This window comes from Lasiodiplodia theobromae, assembly GCF_012971845.1.
Source record: "Lasiodiplodia theobromae strain AM2As chromosome Unknown scaffold_12, whole genome shotgun sequence".
Classification (NCBI taxonomy): domain Eukaryota; kingdom Fungi; phylum Ascomycota; class Dothideomycetes; order Botryosphaeriales; family Botryosphaeriaceae; genus Lasiodiplodia; species Lasiodiplodia theobromae.
Window position 1 is genome coordinate 588,265 of NW_023336322.1, and position 16,445 is coordinate 604,709.

The window sequence follows — 16,445 nt, forward strand, 5'->3', positions numbered from 1 at the left end:
AAAGTCAGTCATGCTAGGAGAAAATACATGTGGCAGCTTCGACTCAATTCGAAATGGTTTCAGATTCGCGCAATTAGTGAGTACCCTTGAAGGGCAGATCTGCGATCCACTCCCAGGGGCCCTCAGCATCGAGCCGCGAAAGTCGGTACCAGCAACTGAAGTCTTTCAGCTTCTTATTGGCACAAATGCTTGCCGAGCCACGGACCCGAGGGATAAAGTATTCGCTTTGCTTGGCATTATTGATTCAGCGCAAGATCACGGACTTATCGCCGACTACAACAAGAGTACAGAAGAGGTGTACACCGAGATAACCTTGTACATAATCAGGAGTTCTCGGAAGCTCAGTGTACTAGCGTACTGCTCGGGTGAGAGTAATGGCCTTTCACTGCCTTCCTGGGTACCTGACTGGTCAGCAAAATGCAGAGAACCCCTGATAAAGTACGTCAAGCACTCTTTCAACGGAGCTAAGCTGGACACACTTCTTGGTGATGAACAGACACCTGTAATCTGTCCCGCAGTTTCCAGGACTCTCCTAGTTCGTGGTCGCTGCTTGGCCATTGTTCAGCGTCGTTCGGAACCTGGTATTAGCATGCGTCTTCCAGTCTGGTCCTCCAGGTGCCCCAAGAGTCGAAACTGGATATCCCAGGCAAGAAAAGCATTGGAAGCGGGAGCAGAGCTGTTTATTACTGACAAAGAGCCGCGGTTCGGTGCGAGAGAAGTACACGAAGGAGATCAGGTCTGGCAGTTAGATGGTGCAGAGCAGTTGTTTGCACTAAGAAAGAATGGACGTGACTTCAAAGTCGTGGGAGAGTTCTTCTTGCATGGAGTCCTGCCGCAGGATCATGGCTCTGATTGCTTTCGTTGTAAGATAGACCGTGAGATCTACCGGGGTCTCGAGGCTCAGGATGTTCGATTGTGTTAAGAGCATGCTTGCACCATCTTGGCTAAGGAAATCACAGGATGTGCTTCGTGTGAGGTACGCTTCACCTCCGACCGAGGTAAACGAGCACACAATCCGGGACAAGGACGTCAGATTGTTTCGCGAGGGCGATAGCTTCCATGCACTTGATCGCTTCTTAGGTCGCCTTTTTCCGCATTACAACTATGTATAGTCTGTCAAATGAATTCATAGAGTAGCGAACGTTGCGTTATTCCGAAGTTTCGGCTCGTATGGTTCATCCGATTATAATATCCCGGAGCGATGAGGACAAGTGCCACTCTTTAGAGAGAAGAAAGTATTAGTGGGAGTAAAGGAGGGAAAGGAATGGCTGTAGTTGATGTGGTTCTCTCTCTTCATCGCGACCCTGTGCCTTATAGATAAGGAGGCATCTAGTGGCGGCCGGAATCATGGCTGAGGCATATCCGCTCATTTTTTGGGTGAAAACTCATAGCGAAAAAGCTGGAATTATCGCCTGATATCATAGCCTCCAAGCATAAGAGTTGATCAAATGGTGGCAATGATTTAAATCGAAAAAATGCCCTTCTACCCCCAAAATCTTACGGATTGTTCGCTTAAATATTCTGCAGTACCCTACATGTCTTTTCCACGGCCCAACACCGCCTTTTGTTGTAGGCGAGGAAAACTAAAAGATGAGTTACAGTGTGTCGTCCCCCATTTGAAGCAGATTTATTCCCGAATAGAGAACCAAGTGCCACCCGAAGTGCTCCTATCAGGGAAAGCGATTCACTTGTAATTTGGGCGGCAGTGACAGGCAGCTATCAAAGCACCATTCTGTAACCGAACTGCTATTGGTCTATAGCTTGCTTAAAACTCCATCTATGCCTAGTATGGAGAGGTGGCTCCGCGAAATTTCCTTCACACTCTTACACCTGAGCCGCAGTGGAACAAGTCAGTCCTCAAGTAAAAGAATAATGTTGTAGGGAGAAGAGGCGCTCACCCAGCCAGACCCATTGTCATTTTGAACTCCGCCATCAGGATGTTCAATGCGAGTTCAACTCCTTCTTGTCCGTCGTGCTAGCCAAATCGAACATTTCAGCACTTATCCAATGCCATAATCCAACAATATTACACGAAGTCTCCAAAGAGGATCACAACTTACCGCAAGCCCCCAAATCGGAACTCTCCCCGCAAAGCAATGCGTGGCACCCAGAGCCAGCGCTTTGAAGATGTCGGTCCCCCGGCGGATGCCACCGTCGATGCCAATCTGGATGCGGCCCGCACCAGCGGCGGCGCACTCGCGCAGCGCGTCCAGTGTCGCTGGCACGCCGTCCAGCTGACGGCCGCCATGATTTGATACGATCACGCCGTCAACGCCGTGTCTGATTGCGAGAATAACGTCATCGGCGGTATAGACTATAAAATTAAAAGTTAAATTGGCGCAAGAGGGAGAGGAGCGGGAGGAACTATACCGCCTTTGACCCAGATCTCCATTTTTGTCTTGGAGCGTAACCACGGGATGACGTCTTCCCACAAAAGACCGCTGTCTGTTTCTCATTGCGTAAGCATTGCAATCGTCAAAAGGTTGTTATTGTAACAAATGAATCTACAGTCCGCCGAGCTCACTCACCGTACGACAGCTTAGCATCGCCATCCGCGAGGCTGATCGGCTGATCAGGGTTTTCCGTCAGGTTCGGAAACGTCATGTCGTCGGGCATCGCGAAGTTGTTGCGGTACTCGTTGAGCCTCATACCCAGGACGGGGCAATCAACAGTCAAGAACACAGCCTTGTATCCCGCATCTGCAGTACACACAGATCAAGTCAGCAATCTCTTACCCAAGCCCTATCCCCTTTCCCCCTCTCCCGTACTCACCCTCCGCCCTCTTCAAAATCCTCGCCGAAACCCCCCTATCCTTAAACATCGTCAACTGCATCGCAAGCGGCGGCCCCTGCCACCCCTCCTGCACCTTTTGCTCCCCCTTCTGCACCCCCTTCCCCAGCTCCTCCCCCGCTGCCGCCGCCACCTCCTCCAACCCCGTCGTCGCATACGCGCTCAACCCCATACACACGCCCACGCGCGCCGCCGCCCGCGCCGTGGCCGCCTCGCCATCCGGGTGGGCCAGCTTGTGGCTGGCGGCGGGCGCGAAGCCGAACGGGAAGGCGACGCGCTGGCCGAAGATGGTGGTGGAAGCGTCGACGGCGGAGACGTCGGTCAGGATGCGGGGGCGGATTTTGTAGCGGGTGAAGGCGGCTTCGTTGTCGTGGAGGCTAGGGTGGGGGAGTTAGTAGATGGGTTGGTAGACGAGTGCGTGGGTGGGGTAAGTGGGGAGGAGGGAAGGATGGGGGATACATACGTTATCATGTCCATGGCGCCTTCGTTGAAGTAGTCTGGTAGGGGAGAAGCGTGGTTAGGTTTGAGACGATTAGATTTTGAGAGAGCCCTGTAGGGGATAGAAGAGAAGGGAGGATACCTCTATACATGGGTGGTAATTTCTTCGATGCCTCTTCTTTGAGGTCTTTGATAGTGAGAATCTTGGGGTGAAGAGTACGTTGACGGTTCGCCATTGCTTCAGTAATCAACACCACCGTGGTAGTGGTATAAAGCACAAAGGGGGGGAAAACCGTGTAAAAGCTATCTAGAATTGGAATGAACTGCAGATGAACTAGAATAGCGTTGAAACTGAATCGGATGGCACTTGCTGAGGCACAGACGGCTGCTCTTGAGCCAATTTATGTTTTAAGGAGCATTCGGATCGATGGGATATGAGCCGGCCAGTAGCTCACTTGACACCCATCAGTCGTTGATAATGCATCCGTATGCGCTGAAGTGCGGGGTTCGAGAAGAGATACATCCAAAAACGTACTCTGACAGTCACACTCGGCTGAGTCACCACTTGAGCCGAGTTAAGCAGGGGTCGATAGTTCCTATCTGAATACACGGAGATAACATCACATCAATCTGAACCCCCAACATGAAATGAGCTCACGTGCCTCCCAGTTTTAGATTTCGATGCATACTCTGAGATAACTCTAAAGTATGCGGAAGCATAAATATTCTTAGTCCCCTCTTGTTGAATTATCGTGTTCATGTCTTCCGATTGGTTTATTCTTCTACCGTCAGCTTATCTCCGATAAGAGTTCACGGTGGCTATCGCCAGATGAGGCAACTTGTATAGCGGGCTAATAGAAATTTCCTCAAGGGAAAATCTTTTCAATTTCTGGCTCACATGAATGGGGCAAAAATGGCGACTCTTTCTCAAAAAGCGGAATCAGGGTAACTGGTGCCAAACAAACTCTGTTCTACGGTTTGTTTGAGAGTATGACACCATGTGCGGGGGATCTATCTCCGCGCCAGAAAGTAGTGGTCAAAGTTCGCGTTAGGTTTGGATTGCCCCGCTATTTTGAGCCGAGTCAAAAATGTTGTGCGGGGAAGATGCGTTATCGTGATTAATAGACGTCGTGGGGAACACCAAAAATGCCAACGCAGAGCCGAGTCAGATACCCTATGGAACGCATCTCAATGGATTTCAAACCATTCACTGACATTTTTGGGGATAAAAATCCCGGTACTCGTCGCTATTCGGTGTCTGTGTTCAATTGCTCATACCCACCATCTTCCATCTTTCTTTTCGACTTCACTCAAAATGACCAGCCAAGATCTCCTTCTCATTCTTATGCCATTCACTCCTGACCCTAATTGGGTTGAGAGCCTTCGCAAAACTAGCCCTGGACTCCGTGTCAAAAGTTACAAAGTTGACATGTACGCCAACAAGATTCCTGCAGATATTCCTGCCGAGACGTGGCAGGAGGTGACCATTCTTTTCACTTGGAAATCATTTCCAACCAGAGAGCTGGCACCGAACATCAAGTATGTTCAGCTGCTCAGCGCTGGATGCAATCAGATTTTGGACCTGCCACTGTTCAGAGATACGGACATTTCCTTTTGCACGTCAAATGGTTTACACCCGTAAGGTACCACACCTCCCCCTTTATATAAATTGTGCTCATAAAGTTTTTAGACCACAAATTGCCGAATGGGTCTTTGCAACCTTTTTGGCATTTCAACACCACAGTAAGTACCCCAACAACATGATGAAACCAAGTCTCTAACAGCTTATCTCAAGTTCCGGAGTATCTTGAGAATCAGCGCATGGCCAAATGGGTTGACCCTGTATCTGACGACGACACTGAAGATGCCGTCGGATTGCGAGTGTATGTAACCCCGATATCTCGTGACTCCTGGGCCACATTTCCCACTACATTCCACTATTATTTTGCCAAACAAAACCATTCGGCTGACTTACTACTAGAGGCATTCTGGGCTACGGCTGCGTTGGCCGCCAGTGCGCGAGGGTTGCTAAGGCATTCGGCATGGACGTCTACGCCTACACCCTGCACGAGCGCCCGACACCCGAGTCTCGCAAGGACGACTCCTTCATTGAGCCCGGACTCGGAGATCCCAACGGCGAGTTTCCGTCAAAGTGGTTTTTTGGACCCGATCAGCTCAACGACTTCCTCGCGTCCGATCTAGACTTGCTCGTCATCAGCCTCCCCGGCACCGAGACGACACGGAGGATGATTGCACGTGAGCAGTTCAAGCTGTTGAGCAAGAAACGCACATACGTCAGCAACGTCGGCCGGGGGTCTATCGTTGATACCGATGATCTTGTAGATGCGCTGGACCAGGGTTTGATCAGAGGAGCTGCTATCGACGTCACGGAGCCGGAGCCCTTGCCGGCTGATCATAAGCTTTGGAAGTGCAAGAATCTTATTCTCACGCCTCACTGTTCTGGAAACTCCAATCACTACTACGAGCGGATTTGCAAGATACTGGCGTACAACCTGGCAAGGAGGAGCAGGGGCGAGCCTCTCATCAACGAGGTGGACAGATCTTTGGGGTATTAGTTTTGAATTTGCAACGGTACTGGTGCGACATTAATGAGTTCTACATTGAGAAAAAGTGATAGAAATGCTCTGAACTTTGAATAAGTCATGATCTTCTCGTGACTGGTAACAAAGCTGTGCTATAACAAGAATCCCTAGATCGCAAGAATACAATCACACATGAGCTGCCACTGGGGAGTATGTAGCAGAAGACACCCAAAAATTACAGCCTTACGGAGATGTTCACATCCCATGGTCATTGAGAAACAGCGGCTCGGTCTCCAGCTGCGTTGTTGCATGAAATGGATCGGAGGCCAAGACTAAAGCCAAGTTTCCAATGTAACGCAAGTAGGTAAGTGGCTATAGGGAGTTGTAGCTGGTAATGGATGTAGCCATCAGCTGCAAGAGGGGACTGTATTTACTAGCATTAATGTTGTAAAGTTTTACCTTACGTGCGACCTGAAGTCTTAGTTACTCCCGCTAACTGCCGGCTGCGGGGCCATGGTGGTTCCGTAGCTCTAGCGCGGACGGCGAGCCGTCTTAACGCCACCGGATCCTTCGACGGGTCGCCACAGCACCCACCAATAAGACAGCAGCAATACCTTCTCATACAAGGCACTACAAAGGTAGATCCATCCCGCATCGTGGAGTTAAAACTGGATACCCCGCAGGGGCGGGTCGATCGCGCGCCCTGACGGCTGCCCTTGCTGATGGGCTTCTGAAGGCAAAATTGAATGTCAGCTTCTTTGGCCCTGTAACCATTAGAGAGAACAACATCTCTCAAACACGTTTGAATCACTATAAAGTCTGGTCTTGCCGTCAGAAAACGGAATCCTCGTCGAGTACAGATGGTAGGGATGTGTGAACAAGTCGTTTCTCACAACACGTTATAAGAGAAATAAACCAAAGACAACGAAGCGGCTGCAAAGTACGAGACTCATTCCAACAAAGCAATTGACAAGCACACAATTAGCGGAGCGGCTTGAGATAGGATTGAACGTAGTCGTCCCGCGGCGACTGTCCGAATGAAGGAACCACGCACACGATACTGCCTCACTCGGAAGCGAGCGGGAAGTCGGCTCCCTAAACAACGCTCCAAACCTGTTCTTGGACAAATCAAAAACCTTGTAAGCCCCTCCGACGCAGGTCATGTCGGGAGTCCGACCCTCCGTTTCTTGATTTCCGGTCCCCTACCTCCCGCGTTAACCGTCCCCAACCAATGACAGAAGCTGAAGTAACCGCAATGAAAGGCACCCTAAACTAGCATGTGTACCTTGCCTAGCTCCTGACATCAATGAGCTGAGCATTGTTGCCTCTCGACGTGGAGTCTTGATTCCGAGCAACAGAGTCTATGAGTTAAAGAGCGCAAGCCTTGCACAATGGCGTCTGCAGCTGTGCAGACATCCATCCATGGTCCTGAAACCACACCACCAAACTATCCCAAACTTATCTCCAAGACCCTGTAAGACTCGGCCGTCTACCGTTGACGAGCAGACGGAACCACCATGTCGACGCCAGCCCGACTGGAAGAGCGGATAGACATCTCCGCAATAGTCTCCGACGCAAACTCTCTCGGCTCATCCGTAATCTCCGTCGTCCAGACGGCCCTGGGCTCCGCCGAAGCGGCATCCGCCAGCTCTCTGGCCCGATCAATAAGTTCCGTGGTAGCATCAGCTGCGTCCGGCCCCGAGGCGAGCTCTATCCTCGCGTCGCTCGAATCAGAGCTGGCCAGTACTTCTAGACTGTCGTCGTCACTGCTGCCCTCAGGAGTGACCGCTACCGAATGGTCAGAAGCGTCGGTCACAGGCTCTCCCGGCCGGACATTGAGCACGGCCGCCTCCACACCCGTAAGCACAGCTGCTCGAACCTCCCCAGACCCGTCCGCGGAGACCTCAAACGGAATCGGTCGCGAGACCAACCACCACACCGCCAAAACCACCAAAATCGCCCTCGGCGTCAGCATCCCCCTCGGCATCATCCTGATCGCGTTCCTCATCTTCGCCGCATACCTCTGGGGCAAGCGAACAGCCTCGCGTCAGCACTCAAAAGAAAAGAACGAGTTCGCCAGCGGCGCCGAGGACAACAACAGCGGCGAGGCATTGGGACACCACGATGACGCCGCCCATGGTCGGCCGCCGGACGAAGCAGAGGACGACGAGAGCCGCATCCTCCCGCCCGAAAGCACCGCCGCCGCACCTGGACAGAAACAGCTCGAGGCCGGTGTGCGGATGACGATCAGGCACGTCAGGCACGAGCTGCCGTCGTCGCCGGACAGCACGATGACGTCTTCTTCAGCGGCAGCACCGTGGAACCTGCAGCAGCAACGACGGCAGCAGCAGGATGATATCGCCGAGATGCCGACTGAGTTCAATATCACGGAGTTGCCGTCGCCGGTGGGCGAGGTGGAGGAGTTTTATCGGTATCCGGCGGGGCTGCCGGCGTATGAGCAGCATGGAAGGTTTCGGTGACGATAGGAGTGATGATTGTCTCGTGGCTTTTGGGTAGTGCGGGCATGGGAATGGATAGGCGTTTCTTGCTGTCCTTCTTTCCATTCCGTTTTTGGAACGGAGACTGCTCAAGGAGAACGTCACTTTACTAAACACATCAACACGATCACGTAGCGGAAGCAGGAAGACCATCACTTGGAATGCGAACAACTTAATTTCTAGCCAAAACACTCTTTTTTTCTAGACTTCCTACGCGATCTTACAAACGCGGTACAGAATGTACAGAAGAGTACACAAATGTACAGAGAGAAGCTACAATAATTACAGTCACAAGATACATAAACATAAGACATAAGAAACGTTGTAAAGTGAATAGAGATAAAAGGAAAAGGAGGTAGTAAAGAGAGCGTGAGTCGACATCACTGGCGAAAAAACACGCGCGCGACAAAGCAACAAGCAACAAACGCTATCAATACACCAATCAAAACAGCAATAATACAGCAGGAGCAAACAGGCGTACAAGCGTACAAGCAAGACAAGAAGTACAGCAATAAGACAACAGCAGTACAAAAAGCAATACAATAAACAAACAGCAAAAAAGACAGCAAGTACAACAACCAAAACAAGCAATACACTTTTTGAACACAGTTTTTCCACCGCCCCTTGATGATGTCCCACACCACCAACCCATTTCCCCGCCGCCTGCCCCTATCCATCGCAGCAATTAACACATTAGACAACAACAGCAACAACACCGTCCCCGTCCAACGCCGTCCAAGCCTCGATATAATACAGCCAAACCACCACCGCGCAAAGCGGCAGCAGCACCCACTCCATCGCGAGCAGCAACCACCACTCGCCGTCGAAATTCCACTTCACCTTCACCTCGACCTTCTTCCACCTCTCCTCCTCAACCCTCATCTCCTTCAACCACCACCACTCCTCAACCTTCGCAGCATCCCCACATCCCCATCTCCTCATCAACGCCAAACACACCGCGAAGCGTTTAGTGGCCGTTAACAACGATCGGAATCGGACCACTCCCGTGGGCGCCACCGCCAACTTTCGCGACGGCGACGGAATCCGCGGCGTCCTGCTTGTTGGCCTCGGCGGCAAGATCACCAAAGCTCTGCTGGCGGTTGACCTGGAGCCAGCGGAGGAGGTAGTCAGGCTTGCGCTGGGTAACGGCACCGTTGGCGAGGACGCCATCAGCCGAGAACTCCCAGCCCTGGGGCAGGACGAAGGTGCCGAAAGTGTCGTGCGCGGGGGGCGCCTTGGTGCTCCACTTGTCGACGGGCAGGAACGACTGCAGGCGGCCGCCCTCAGAGGCATCGCCGTACTGGTCGACGACGTCCTGGACGAGAGCAGACAAATCGTCGTCCTCGTCGCCCCAGCCGCCCTGGCGGGCGTAGACGCGCTTGATGAGCTCGAGCTGGTCGGCGGCGATCTGGGCGGCGTGGGCGTCGTCGAGGACGTCCTCGGACTCGTCGTCCTGGAGGACGGCGCGGAGGATCTCCTCGTGGATGGCGAGGGCGTCGGCGTGGCGGTCGGCGGCGACGTAGAGCGTCGAGAGCAGGTTGAACAGATCGATGGTGACCTGGTCGAGCAGGCCCCAGGTGCGGCGCAAGTTGTACGTCATGCTCTCGCACAGAGAGATGGAAGCGTCCTGCTTGTTACGCACGAACAGCACCTCGACGAGGCGGCGGCCGACCGAGATGACGGTGGTCGCCGACCACGAGCGCTGGACGAGACGAGAGTGCCAGAGCTGGGTGAGGAGCCACTCGAGATCCTCGTAGTTCTTCTGCTCGCCCATGAGGCGGACCAGGTTGTTGAGCTCGGCGGCCTGGAGCTGGACGAGGTCGATGTCCAGGCTGCGGCAGGCCGTGAGGGTCTCGCGGAGGACCGCCTTGGAGAGCTCGATCATCGAGCCCTGCAGCTTGACGTCGGCGCTCTTCTTGACGCCCAGACCAGCCAGGTAGAGCGACAGCTTGAAGCTGTGCGGGATGTTCTTGGACTGCTTGAAGCCGTCCTTGGACTGGATGAACTGGTAGACGCAGAGGGCGACCTCGTAAGCCTGGCGGAACTGGTCGGCCTCGAGCAGCGAGTAGACCTTGGCGACACCGGCCTCGCAGCCGACGACGGTGAGGTCCTCGTGGTGGCGGAGGCGGCCGAGCTGCTCCAGGAGGGCGATGAAGAACGTGCGGGTGACGACGTTCTGCACCTTGATGTTGGCACCGAAGTTCTCGATGAACAGCTTGAAGAGCGTCTCCTCGACGGCCAGGCACTGCTCGGTGTTCTGCTTGTTGCCCTTGAGGAAGGCGTACAGGCGGGCACCGTCGAACAGCTTGTTCTCGATCGTGACCTCCTTGCTCTGGAGAGTAAGGTGGTAGCGGTCGTACAGGATGCCCTCGGTCAGCATGTCGGTCATGATGTCCGAGAAGGTGACCTTCTTGGTGGCATCGACCGTCTCGGTCTGGCGGAGAGTCTCCTCGAAGGCAGCGATGAAGACCATGCTGCGGCGGTCGACGGTCTCGGGGAGCTTGACGTTGACCTTGGCAGTGCCACGAGCCTCCTTGGAGATGATCTGGAAGCGCAGATCCCTCAGAAGAGCCCAGGCCTGAGCCGACATGTTGGCCGACAGGTAGATCTTGGCCAGGGAAGCACCAGACTCGTGCAGCTTGGTCGAGTCACTGGCGGTGGGGGCGGTGAGCACCTCAACGACAGTGGTCTGGAGCTGCGTCTCGGCCTGCTTCTTGATCTCAGGCTTCTCCGACTTGCCCCAGACACCAACGAGAGAAGACAAGCTGGCGAGCGTCGACTTGTGGGCGACACCGTGCTGCTTCTTGTTGATCTCGAGCTGCTCCTTCCAGAGACCCTCGGCCTTCTGGCTGGACTCGGCAGAGACCTGGCCGTTGGCGTTCTGGGTGGCGTAGAGAGCCGCAAGGTGGCGCTTGGCGGTAGCCAGGAGGATGGCCTGAGCGGGGGTCGCCTTGGCCTTGTCGGGGTTCTCGGCAGCCTTGGTGACGACCTCCTCGCAGATCTTGACGGCCTCCTCCTGGTGCTCAGGGATCTTGCGAGAGACCTCGGCAAGCTGGAGGCTGGCAGTCGTGGCAATCTGCGACTCGGGACCGTAGTGCGCGGTGGCGGTGGTACGGTACTCGAGAGCGAGCTGGCGCACCGTCTTGACGTCGACCTTGAGGTGGGTCTCAAGGACGGTGTGGTAGCGCTTGAAGATGGCCTGGACCAGCTCGGGCGACATTTCGTACTCCTTGGCCTTCTTGGTGTAGGTAACCCAGACGGTGGCGTAGATGTTGCGAGCCTCGTCCCAGCGCTTCTGCTCGTAGTAGATCTTGGACAGGGCTTGAGCGGCCTTGAAGCCGTCCTTGGTGAGGACGCCGTCCTGGCCCTTCTCAGCCTTGGTGATCTCGAGGAAGTACTGGTCAGCACCCTTGAGGCGGTACTTCAAGCACAGGTCACCCATGGTGTGCAGCGTCTTGAGAGTGAGCGGGTTGCGCGCACCGAGGGTGGTGCGGTAGCTCTCGAGCAGCTGCTGGTAGACAACCAGGGCCTTCTGGTACTGCTGGGTGCGGAGGTGGAACTCGATCAGGTCGTTGGCAGTCTCGGCAACGAGCTCATCCTGGATGCGCAGGCTGGAGCGGGCAGACAGGAAGAGGTGGTTGTAGACCTTCTCGGCCTGCTCGGTCTGGTTGCACTCAGTGTAGCAGACAGCAAGACGACGAGCGAACTTGATCGAGACAGTGGTGAAGTGCTTGGGGAAGCCGTACTTGTTCTCGACGCCGAGGTTGGCCCAGAGCTGCTTGAGAATCTTGGTGCAGACATCGGCAGCCTCGTTCCAGCGGCCCTTGCTGATGTAGAAGGTCGAGAGGGTCTCGGCCGTCTGGATCTGCTGCTCAATGGTGGGCGTCTGGATCTTGACACCACCCCTGGCGCCGCCGCTGGCGCCACCGGTGGCACCGGCACCGGCCTCCTTGGCAGCAGGAGCGGCAGCGATGGCGGTCTCGACAACCTCGTCGAGGATGGCGTCAGCCTCGTCATCGGCCTCGTCCTCGCTGAGGTCGGCATCCTCCTCGGTGGTACCAGCGGCAGCAGCCTCCCTCTTGGCCTCCTCCTTCTTCTTCTCGGCCTTCTCCTGGACGGCGCCCATGAGGGAGACGGCGGTGGAGACGGCAGCGGTGGAGTTCTGCTGGCCGGTGCCCTTGAAGTAGCCCCAGACGGACTTGAAGACGGCGATGGCAGTCTCGAGGATGCCCATGGCCTTGAGTTCCTCACCAACCTGGTTGAGCTGCTTGACGACGGCCTCGGACTTGTTCTCGCGGTGCTGGTAGTCGAGCCAGACACCGTGGAGAATGTTCTGGGCCTCAGCCTCACGGCCGTGACGCTTCAGGAACTTGGCGTAAGCGATGCTGATCTGGATCTTGCGCTCGTGGGCATCGTTGGAGCCAGAGTTGGCACGGCAGTACTCGGTCAGACCGCGCCAGAGAGAGATGTAGAGCTCCTCAGCGTGGATGAGGTCCTCCTTCTCCTCCCAGGTGTCGGCCATGCGGAGGGTGATCTCGACACGGCGGATGTCGAAGATGTCGAGGTTGCGCTCAGCAGACTCGAAGATGGGCTGAGTGTACTGGACGACATCCTCGTGCTTGGCCTCCTTGTAGAGAACAGTCTTGAGCTTCTCGGCGGCCTGCGAGGCCTCCTGGGAGAACTCGCCGTTCTGGGCGATGGTGAGCTTGTACACATCGCGGTAGACGGCCTCGGCCTTGTCGTTCTCCTTGATGTCCGTGTAGAGCTGGGCGAGCTGGTTGTTGTACTTGGTGGCCAACGCGCTGTTGGCGCCGTAGCGCTGCTTCTCAGTCTCAACAACGTACTTGAGCATCTCCTCCTTGCGGGTGATCTCGTCGTTGCGGGTATCGGCCTTGACACCCTCGAGCGCGTCGACGGTGGCAGTGGCGCAAGAGATGGCGAGGTCGTTGGCCTTGCCGAGAACGGCCTGGCCGAGCTTGGCAGCCTGGAAGAAGAACTTGCTGGCCTCAACAGGCGCAGAGAGCTTCTTGTAGGACTGGGCGACGTTAATGGAGCTCTGGAGAGTGCAGAGCTGGGTGTCGCCGAGAGCCTGCTGACGGATGCGGAGAGCAAGGAGGTGCTGCTCGTTGGCCTTGCTGAGGAGAGTCTGCTTCTCCCAGGTGCTGCGCTCGAGCAGGGCCAGCAGAGTCGAGCTGGGGAAAGCCAGCTTGAGCTCGGGGGTGATGGCCTGCAGCTGACCCTCAACGATGAAGGGAGACTTCTTGAAGTGGGTGAGCCAGTTGCGGGTGGCGTACTCGAGCAGAGCGTTGGAGCGGAACAGAGAGTCGACCTCGCGGGGGCTCAGGTCCTCCATCGAGGGCTCGGTGTTGCGGCTGACAACGACCTTGCTGTAGAGCAGCAGCCTGGTGGCAAAGTCCTTGTGGGCCTCGGTCGGGGGCATGAGGTACTTGCTCTCCTTGCTGAGCTCGAGCAGGTGGAGCCTGACCGACTCGTTGCGGAAGCGGACCGTCTTGTCCTGGACGATGACCAGAGAACCGCAGGCCTTCTGGATGTCGTCGATGATGTTGGTCGACCTCGGCTGGTGAGTGCCCTTCTGGACGTTGAGCTCCAGCAGGCACTGGATCTCAGAGGTGGTGAGGGGCCTGTCGGCAACGAGCAGCCAGGCGAAGATGAGGCGCGCATCTCCCTTGAGGGAGATGGTGCTGACGTGCTTGTCGAGGATCTCCTTGGTGGTGCTGGGAAGCTCCTTGACGGTCGTCTGAACCTCAGTGATGGTCTTCGCAGAGCCGAACAGCTGCAGCACGAGCTCAGCCCAGGTGAGCGAGCCCTTGCTGCGCTGAGCGACCTGCTCGGCCACCTCGTCGACCTCGTAGCGGTTGCCAATGCCGCGGGACAAGAGGTAGGCGCGGACCATGTGCTTGACGTCACCGGTGGTGCGCTCAGGGCCCATGGTCAAAGCGCGGGTAGGCTTGGGCCAAGGCTTGGACATGGGGCGGCTGAGAATAATAACGCGAACGTTCTTGTTCTTGGCCGCAATGTTCCAGAGCTGCTCGTAGGCCTCGAACTTCTCCGACTCGTCGCCCTCGAGAGCGTCGAGGCCGTCAATGACGAGAACGACGTTGTTGAGGGGCTTGAGAGCGGTCTCGAGCGTGTACCACAGAGCGTCCTCAGCATCCTGAGTGCTGTTGGTGTTGGTGTCGAGCTCGACAACGTTGGAAAGGCACCTGTAAAGGGCGACGTTGCCAACGTTCTGCTCGAGGAGCTGGTGCAGAAGCGTCTTGACGAGCGCGATCTGCGTGGCCTGGGCAGGGACCTGGCTGTCCACGGTGGCGTGGATGGCCTGGTACGTCTTCTTGCCAATGGGCCTCTGCAGCCTCTCGAGGATCCAGCCCGCGAGAATGCTCTTACCGGCACCGGTCTCGGCGGTGATGGTGAGAACGTTGTCCTTGCTCCTGGTGAAGTCGATGAGGGGCCTGTCGAACCACTCGCAGGTGAACTCGGCGCGCAGGTTGCGGGTAGCGCGGCGGCCCGAGACCAGGGCCTGCAGGTTGCGGTCCTGGGGCAGCAGCCACAGGCGGATCTCCTGGATCGAGACGTGGATGTCTGGGCACGTTAGTAAAGATTGGTGTCACGGGCCAATGGCTACATACCGGCAATCTCAGGCGAGTTCTTCAGCTGGTAAGTCCAGAACATGTTTGCAATGCTGTCCTTGTGCTGAATGAAGGTCTCCATCAGGCGACCGAAGGTAATGTTGAAGTCGACCGTGACGGCGGTGGTGGACATGGACCTGATGCTCTTGCGGTAGAAGATGGTGATCTCAATGGCAAGAGCAAGCATGTCACCGAGAGCAAGGCTCAGCTCCGACCTAGCTTCGGGGATGGTGCGGAGCAGGCTGTAGTGCTTCAGGTAGAAGGCAAAAGCCAGGCCATACTCGTGGAAGATGGAGAAGGCCCTCTCCATAGCTTCACCTTGTCCAGGACCAAGCTGTGTAGCATGTCAGTAAGAGGTCGTGGGAGGCCAATGGCAGGCCAATGGCTAGTCAATGGCATCGACTTACCTGGAGAAGGATTTGGAGGCATGCGAAGATGAGCTCGACGGCCTCCTGGCTGGAGGCAACGAAGGTCTCAACCGCCTCTTCGAAGAGGGACAGCGAGGTAGCAAAGTACTCGGCCCACTTCAGGATCTTATCCCACCTGCTGCCCTTGGCAGGCATCCTCCTCAGACGCTCGGCACCAATGTAGCTGAGGAAGCTCTCAATGGTGATGCCAGCAGCAAGAGACTCCTCCTTGGAGCCCTTGAGCTCGGCCTGGAGCTTGGCACGCAACGACTGCTGGGCCTCGTGAACATTCTGGATGAACTGAGTCTCGCTCACCCTGTTCCTCGGTGCCGGCGAGGGCGAGACGGCCCTGCGGATCGAGTTCTTTGCCTTCTTCAGCATCGACTCATCATTGGCAATTGTGGTTGTCTCCGACACGACGGTGCCGGCAGCAGAGTTGATCGACATCCTGTCAGCTTCAGGCTTGGAAGGACGAGGGACGGGAAGGGACCTCGAGGCACGGGGTGCAGAGGTAGGCTGGAGGGTCTGGGAGGTGGATCTGCTGGTCGCGGCGGAGGGTGCTGCGGAGCCGGAGTCGCGAGGCTTCTTGAGGTTGGAGAGAATAGACATGTCGTTGGAGGATGATGCTCCTGACCAGGTTGAGCTTGATCTGGTGGGAGGGGGTAGCTTTTGAGAAGCTGCGGGGTGGAAGGCGAAGGATGAGGAGGTAGCAAGTCCTTGAGCTATGCCGACTGGTAAAAAGTTAGCGGGCGGCGCGTGGCGGTGCGGCGTGATGGAAGCAATCTAGAAGCGCCCACTTCTCGGAGAACCCACCTTCCTCGCTTTCTCCTCCCAGACCTAAAACCCCCAGTGCTTCGGTAATACCCTTGCGTACGCGGTGCTTCTTGCCACGTTGGAGGAAGCTGGGTAGCTTCGTGTCTTTCGTTTTAGGGTGCATTGATCACTGCTGATCTCACCGCCTTTGTGGCTTCAGAATAGGGAAAATTACGGGTACAGGTCGGGCGGGACGAAATGAGGGTACAGGGTCGGGGGTTCTTGCAGATTCAAGACCGTTGGTAAGTAGTCTATATGTATCTGTTGAGGTCAGCCTGAAACGTCATGTGAAGCTCATTAAGGCAA

At 55.7% G+C, this 16,445-nt stretch overlaps 4 protein-coding genes across 4 annotated transcripts; 2 read left to right on the forward strand and 2 right to left on the reverse strand.

The window, feature by feature from the left end:
- Positions 1 to 1,894: 1,894 nt before the first annotated feature.
- LTHEOB_4625 (FMN-dependent dehydrogenase family protein) lies at positions 1,895 to 3,464 on the reverse strand (the record flags this gene model as incomplete). The annotated part of the gene is made up of 7 exons (XM_035513680.1): positions 1,895 to 1,975; positions 2,061 to 2,314; positions 2,371 to 2,445; positions 2,529 to 2,699; positions 2,773 to 3,167; positions 3,254 to 3,287; positions 3,371 to 3,464. 7 exons carry the CDS (start codon positions 3,462 to 3,464, stop codon positions 1,895 to 1,897), a joined length of 1,104 nt encoding a protein of 367 aa, XP_035374674.1.
- Positions 3,465 to 4,543: 1,079 nt separating this feature from the next.
- LTHEOB_4626 (Glyoxylate reductase) lies at positions 4,544 to 5,804 on the forward strand (the record flags this gene model as incomplete). The annotated part of the gene is made up of 4 exons (XM_035513681.1): positions 4,544 to 4,866; positions 4,919 to 4,971; positions 5,024 to 5,111; positions 5,210 to 5,804. 4 exons carry the CDS (start codon positions 4,544 to 4,546, stop codon positions 5,802 to 5,804), a joined length of 1,059 nt encoding a protein of 352 aa, XP_035374675.1.
- A 1,484-nt stretch (positions 5,805 to 7,288) lies between these two features.
- On the forward strand, positions 7,289 to 8,251 carry LTHEOB_4627 (uncharacterized protein; the record flags this gene model as incomplete). Its single annotated transcript, XM_035513682.1, has 1 exon — positions 7,289 to 8,251. The coding sequence occupies one exon, from the start codon at positions 7,289 to 7,291 to the stop codon at positions 8,249 to 8,251; it is 963 nt and encodes a 320-aa protein (XP_035374676.1).
- Positions 8,252 to 9,236: 985 nt separating this feature from the next.
- LTHEOB_4628 (Nacht domain containing protein) lies at positions 9,237 to 16,263 on the reverse strand (the record flags this gene model as incomplete). Its single annotated transcript, XM_035513683.1, has 4 exons — positions 9,237 to 14,872; positions 14,920 to 15,253; positions 15,327 to 16,057; positions 16,140 to 16,263. The coding sequence occupies 4 exons, from the start codon at positions 16,261 to 16,263 to the stop codon at positions 9,237 to 9,239; spliced, it is 6,825 nt and encodes a 2,274-aa protein (XP_035374677.1).
- Positions 16,264 to 16,445: the final 182 nt, after the last annotated feature.